The following is a 6,707-nucleotide window of genomic DNA, read 5'->3' as shown; positions in this document are numbered from 1 at the left end:
AGATTGGGTCGTTTAAAAGAAAAGCGGAAGATACCACCAGTTAGAAACGAAACATGTGAAACATTGTTTATATGATCAGAGGATTTCATATCTATAGGGATTTTTTTCAGTTTCTCGGGGTGAGTTGCAGAACTTTTACTGTTTTTAAAACAGTATTGTGATATGTAGCGTGGCACCGGCACACAGATCTGGGGCTGCACTGCTACGCCTTCACTGACTGACTGCATCTCTAACTCTTTATATAAAATAATCATTTACGTTTCTGAGAAAGTTTGAGAAATAAACCTCTTATTGTTGTAGTTTCGGCCTCCATGCATCAGAGGGTGCTGCTGGTTAATTTGTTAAAACAGAAATAAAGATGGCGGAGGCCCACCAGAACGGGGAAGAGAAATGTGCCAAACAGAGTCCGGTTCAGAATGGAGAATGCACTTTATGTGGTTCTGTTTAGAAATATAAACTCTCAAGATCCTTAAATTTCACTTTTTTTTTTAATCCAGTATATTATTAAACATTTTCCCCTACAGATTATGGAAAGACAGTTGTCCATTTTCACACAAAAGAAAACTCTTAAGAAAATGGCTGCTTATCAGTTAATCATTAGTTGATAAACAACATTAATCAACCTGACATCTGATTGGCTGCTTCTGTAGAAACCCTGACACCTGACTGGCTGCTTCAAACAGCAAGTCAAGACAACTTCTTCCACTTTCCCTGGAAAGTGTGGAAAAAGCTTTGATAAATTGTTATTTACAGCAAACTGTAGGTGAGCAACTCCTTGCTCATGAAAAACAAAATGTAATTTTTAATATGAAATCAACATTTAATTGAATATTAACTGATATTTAATCAATTTTATTTATTAAATTATTTATCAAATAATTATTTCTTGTTACTGTAATTTGGCACTCTTTACCCTCCATAGAAATACCAGTTTGTGTGGAATTAATCTATAGTGACTGAAATAAACTGAACATTTGGAGGTTCTGGTGGGTTAAATCAGAACATTTGGAGGTTCTGGTGAGTTACAGGCAGAACATTTGGAGGTTCTGGTGGGTTACAGGCAGAACTGTGCAACACCTGAGGAAATGTTTGTGAAGCAGTCAGGATTCAGGGAAAAAGCAGCGTGAACGGGACGTACTAGAGACATTCCTGAAACACCAATCTGCCCAGTCATGTCCCAGTTGTGACGTCACAACCTGCAGCTTTCTACGGAACCCATCCCTCCCTATGGCAAGCCTTTTTAACATAAAACCAGTTGAGTCTGAGTGTAAGGAATTACATTCATCCGACGGTAATTTAAGAAATCTGCATTCTCATTCTGACTAGAAAAAAATAATAATTAAATTTATTTTTACATCATCACAAGTCAAAATTCCTTTTAACATCTTAAATGACATCAGCAGATTTGTCATTTGGTGGGTCACGCATTTCTGGCTATAATTTAAGATCTCAAATTTAATTACATGTTTAGATTTACACAAGGCGGTGCAAGTCGACCTGGTGCTGCCACTGAGCCGTCCAAACAGTACAAACTTCATGCACTTGAATATTGCTTCAGAAATCTGCAAAAACAATTCCTGTTTATTCACTTCCGACAAACGCAATGCTCTTAAAAGCACCTTTAGAAAAGTAGGAGTGCTGTGGTAAACCGATTCCAAAGCTGAAAATGAAGAATTTTCAAAAATCTTTTTTTCTGTTTTTTATTCGACAGAAACAAATTCAGGATAGCAGTAATGTCATTCTGACTAGTCACAATGTTAACTCAAATTGAAAAGCTAATTAAAGGTATCACTAATTCATTTGGAGATATCTTAAAAAGAATCATTCAAAATTTTAATTTCAGATTTCCCTAATTTAGATTTTTCTAGTCATTATTTGCTTTCAAGACAACTGCAATTCAATTTGCCCTAGTCAAATCTAATTAATGTTTATCTAAATATACAATTAAGATGTATTTAATTGGAGACATGAGAACAAAAGGTAAGATTTCTTGATTATACTTTATGATTAGTCATAATTTAATTGTAAATATCTTAAATGCGTTTCATATAGTAATTCTTTCTGGATGTCTTGAATATGTTGTTTATAAAAGCCAGAATATAATTCTGACTTTCATAAAGTCAAAATTACATTACAGCCCCAGTACCTGTAATTTGCATAGTCAAATATAATTAGAGATTCCTTAATTTACTCATGTGTCCAGTCATTAACCAATTTAAGAAATCTGGAATGTCAATGTGATTATATGGTAAAATGGCCTGCCATATCCCTCGCAGACTCTTCACCTTAAAACTACATCTGTGCCGTAAAAAACACCTGGATGAGTAAGAACCGAGCCTTACCTGATCCAGGTCTCATCCTGTTGCTTATGTCGTTGATAATGTAGTGGGAAACTTTGGAGTTCTCGGACACGGAGAGGACGTAGTCTCCGGGGATGGAGGACGAGTCCCGGACCAGGAAGACTCCGTGCTTCTGTCCCTGCAGCAGGGACACCGCTTCCTGCCGGCTCAGGCGGCCCCAGTACCAGCTATCCCGGTCCTCGGCGTCAAAATGACCGGCCATGGCAGCGGAGTCCGGTCCGAGCTTTCAGGACAGAACCCCGTTTTCCCCGTAACTCATACAACTTCTGTTTCCGGACGCTGGCGCTGGCAAACAAACGCAGCAAAGCCTCGACTTCCTGCGGTTAAAGTTCTTCGGAACCAAACAGAACCGCCGGTTTCTGCTTATCAAAACACAGAAACTACCGAGCGACAGCAGTCTCCGGGACTGAAATGGCGGATCGAGGGAAAAGTTGACCTCATATACCGGAAAGGGATTGCCAGGTCAATGGGAAGCGGTGCGTTCACGCCCCCTAAAAACATGGGAATCCCGCAGCTGCGAACTTTACATTAACTCAGCATAAATATTGGCTGGGACTTTTAAAGCTCTACTTTAACGGAATAAAAAGAAATTGTTGCACAAATCAGAATTCATTGTGGTTTCACTCTAATATTCCAACTTTCGGAGACAATGATAATAAAGTTTCTATTATCTGTAAATATAACCTATGGAAGAGGATTAGGGCCACTAAAAAAAAAAAAAAAATCTAGAATCCTATGGAAGTCATTAACTACACTTTTTTGTAATAAAGAAAGTGTTTCATTTTAGTGAGACAAAAAATTAAATGAATAAATAAATAAAACATTCTTCTGACTGTGGAAGCCAACTTATGGCATGAAAAGAAGCAAAAGGACAAGAATTCACAGTTAACTGGTAGCTACTAGACTGTAGCCATAGCTGCCCTAGAGGAGAGGCTGCCATGCACCAGAGCAGGAATTGAATCAGCAACCTACTGATTGTAGGACAAATTTTAGTTGTAAGGCCAGCATTTGAACAGTTTTCTACACACCCTTGTCCCTTAGTGGGGTCGGGAAGGTTGCCGGTGCCTATCTCCAGTCAACGTTCCAGGTGAGAGGCGGGGTACACCCTGGACAGGTCGCCAGTCTGTCGCAGGGTAACACAGAGACAGACAGGACAAACAACCATGCACACACACCTAGGGACAATTTAGAGAAACCAATTAACCTGACAGTCATGTTTTTGGACTGTGGGAGGAAACCAGAGAACCCAGAGAAAACCCACCATGCACAGGGAGAACATGCAAACTCCATGCAGAAAGACCCCAGGCTGGGAATCGAACCCAGAATCTTCTTGCTGCAAGGCAACTGCGCCACTGTGCAGCCCTCAAATTAAATCGCTCCTTTCAATCTGCAATTCTATGTGCGTCAACACCTTAAATTGTTAGCCTTTTAGCTAACTACAGCTTAAATGGTATGGTTAGCTTAAATGCTGTCAGTAGCATGTGGGGTATAACTAGAATGTATACTAAACATAGCTACCAAATTAAATTATTTTAGCTGTCAGGCTAATGTTGGCATGCTAGTGAGGGCTATCAGGTTTCTGTGAGGTGGAAAATAATTCAATTAAAGGAGGTACTTATGTGAATAAAAGTCATAATTATGAGAATAAGTGAATAATAAGGATAAAATTCATAATTACATGTTTAAAGTTAGAATTACTGGTTTTATGTGTAGGACCTGTGCAGTTTTATATGAGTTTTAAAACTTATAATTATGATAAATGATAAAACTTGCAACTCTTAATTTAAAAGTTGAAAATGACTTTCATTCTCATAATTATGACTGTTATAGTCATAATTTTGACATTTAAGACACAATTATGAAGGTCTGTTTGGCTTTTATTTTTTCTTCTGTGGCAGGAATGGGCTTCCATATATAACAGATTCTTTAAAAAGTTTTAATGTGTTCCCTCTGACTCCATCTTCTTACTTCATTTGTTGGTTGTTTATTTAAACATTTACTTAAATTTCTTTTCATCACCCCGACCAGTGTTAATTTCCTTTTCTGTTGTTTCTACAGTGAAAAATGAATCTAAAAATACCTCAAACGATCTAAAATAAATAAAATATCTAGGATTTTATGTGTTTTCTGTTTATTTTATTTCTTTTCAAGGTACAGACTTTAGTTAGATTAAAACCCAGACAGCTACACATTTCCATGTAAAAGTTCCAGACTTTTTCAGAGTTCCCAATCCTTAACCTTCTTTCTAAAACATAAAATAAAGAAACTTCATTGTTAATCTATGGATGATATTTCTACAGCAGGGAACAGGAAGGAAGGACACAAGGTAGGAGAGATGGAAGGAAGAGAGGACACAACGACAGGAGGGAAAGGAAACAGGAAGAAAAGAGACAATAAGAAAAGAAAGAAAGAAGGAAGTGTGTGAAGTACACAAAGAAAGATGACAAAAGGAAGGATAGAAGGAAGAAAGAAAGGAAACATAGAAGGAAGAAATGGTGGAAAGAAGCATGCAAAGGAAGGAAGGAAGGAAGGAAAGAAGGAAAGAAGAAAGCTAGAATGAAGGAAGGATAGGAGGAAAAAGTAAGGAAGGAAACAACGTTTATACATTGGGAAACAGAAAAACTCCTCTTTTCTCATTCTCAACCCTTTTCCAGACTGGGCGGTAACCATAGCAACCACCTTGACTTTCCACACCTCAGTGAAACACTTCCAACCAGAGTTCATTAAGTTAACCAACTAATTTCAACTACAACAGATGGGCAACGATCCTTTGCTCCACCAGCAGATGGCGACGTCCTCTCTCACATCCGGTATTCATCTTCAGATCTCAGGACCCTCTACACACACACACACACTCAGTCAGCTGGTGAACACACTCACTCTGCGTGAAACTAGCCAGAGCTACTCAAACTTCTTCAGATGGTTGTAGAGCGACTGAACGTAGGTGAACACACACATGGGGTCCGGCTTGTCCCCCATGTCCAGCATGTCGTCCACCTCGATCAGCCGCAGACAGTCCGCCTGCTGCCTGAGAAGAAACACAGAGAGGGAAGACTGACGCCGACTGAAAGGAAACAACACACCCAGTACTTTAAAACACCGCAGTCAGAAAGACCAACAGACTGAAAATTAATATTCCCGTCGCTTCCTACGTCCACCATGGCGCCTTCGCGTGGTTTAGCGAAGTAGTTGCAAAGGTGAACAGTCAGCCAACCAACCCAATCATGTGTGAGAACCATATAGAGACACCAAAGTTTTTTTTAGCTCTAGCTTCGTTGGACTTACTCCGCTATAGTGAAGGCCGTCTGCAGGTTCTGTCTGCGGTTCGCCGGATTCAGAGCGTTGTAGTCGAACTCCAACGGGAAGAAGGAGTGCACCAGTGCGCAGAAGGCCATGCCGTCGCTCCAGCTGGAGGAGAAGTTCTGGATGTCTATGTTCTAGAGGAGAAATGACAGGAAGCGTCTCAGGAAGACGTTCATCCGTCTCTCTGATGGAAACCTGCAAGGGTTGGTGAAGACGGACCTTGTAGCCGATGGTTTTGGAGCGACACCACTCCAGAAGGATCTGCTTTATCCCGCTGGCGCTCGACATGCCGAAGCTCTGGGAGCGCTTCAGTTTGGGCTTGGAGTCCTTTGGCCTGTTTGGTAAAAAGTGCAACAGATTATACAACAGAAGCCTCTTCTGGACTGAAGGATCTGATCTGGGTTCATTTACTTTATGGGGTCAGAGTTCATTCGCTCAAACAGGCCCCGTTTGGTTTGGGCGCCGTTGGAGCGCGGAAGGGTTTGGGATTTCATCACCTCCGGTTTAAACTCGATACCTCCAGACTTGTTCGACCTGCTGAAGGTTTTAAAAACAAATTCAGATTTTTGTCATAAATTATGCAGTGTGAGAGAAGATGATGTTCTATCACAACATACAGGTCCAGTTTGGGTGAGAGTCCGGACTTCATGAAGGATTTGGAGGGAAGTAATTTCTCTGTGGAGGAATAGTTAGAAATCTCAGCAGGGAGGACAAGAGGCAATGGAGGAACGTGCACAGAGCCAGTCGCACCTGCAGGCTGAGGAAAACTCACGCTCCGTTTTAGACTGGGACTGGGCGTCTTCAGAACCGGCGCTGAAGAGATTAAACAGAACTAACAATCAGAGGATAACAGAGAAGTAAGGCTGTTTTCACACCTGACAGTCTGGTAGACCCTATTTGATTGAGAAGAAAAATTAAAATAGACTGGAGTTGGGTTAAAAAGGACTGGAGTTTCTTTAGAGCGGACTGGAGTTGGGTTAAAAAGGACTGGAGTTGGGTTAGAGCGGACTGGAGTTGGGTTAAAAAGGACTGGAGTTGGGTTAA

General features: G+C 40.5%; 2 protein-coding genes across 2 annotated transcripts in view; both read right to left on the bottom strand.

Annotated features, from left to right (window-relative positions):
* LOC106936768 (adapter molecule crk-like) overlaps positions 1–3,035 on the bottom strand; it is a 10,800-nt gene extending 7,765 nt beyond the window's left edge. Inside the window, exon 1 of the mRNA XM_015017970.1 lies at positions 2,343–3,035. Coding sequence (XP_014873456.1) covers positions 2,343–2,562 — 220 coding nt within the window. The 5' untranslated portion in view covers positions 2,563–3,035. The remainder of the gene's footprint in view (positions 1–2,342) is intronic.
* Positions 3,036–5,126: 2,091 nt separating this feature from the next.
* Positions 5,127–6,707, bottom strand: part of LOC106936769 (smoothelin-like protein 2) — a 9,081-nt gene continuing 7,500 nt past the window's right edge. Inside the window, exons 8-13 of the mRNA XM_015017971.1 lie at positions 6,414–6,476; positions 6,281–6,338; positions 6,075–6,200; positions 5,883–5,997; positions 5,646–5,797; positions 5,127–5,388 (exon numbers count right to left, since the gene is read on the bottom strand). Coding sequence (XP_014873457.1) covers positions 5,262–5,388; positions 5,646–5,797; positions 5,883–5,997; positions 6,075–6,200; positions 6,281–6,338; positions 6,414–6,476 — 641 coding nt within the window. The 3' untranslated portion in view covers positions 5,127–5,261. The remainder of the gene's footprint in view (positions 5,389–5,645; positions 5,798–5,882; positions 5,998–6,074; positions 6,201–6,280; positions 6,339–6,413; positions 6,477–6,707) is intronic.

This window comes from Poecilia latipinna, unplaced genomic scaffold (genome assembly GCF_001443285.1).
Source record: "Poecilia latipinna isolate Pla-1442-1.1 unplaced genomic scaffold, P_latipinna-1.0 Scaffold2212, whole genome shotgun sequence".
Taxonomy (NCBI): Eukaryota; Metazoa; Chordata; class Actinopteri; order Cyprinodontiformes; family Poeciliidae; genus Poecilia; species Poecilia latipinna.
This window is presented reverse-complemented; position numbering and strand designations above follow the sequence as displayed.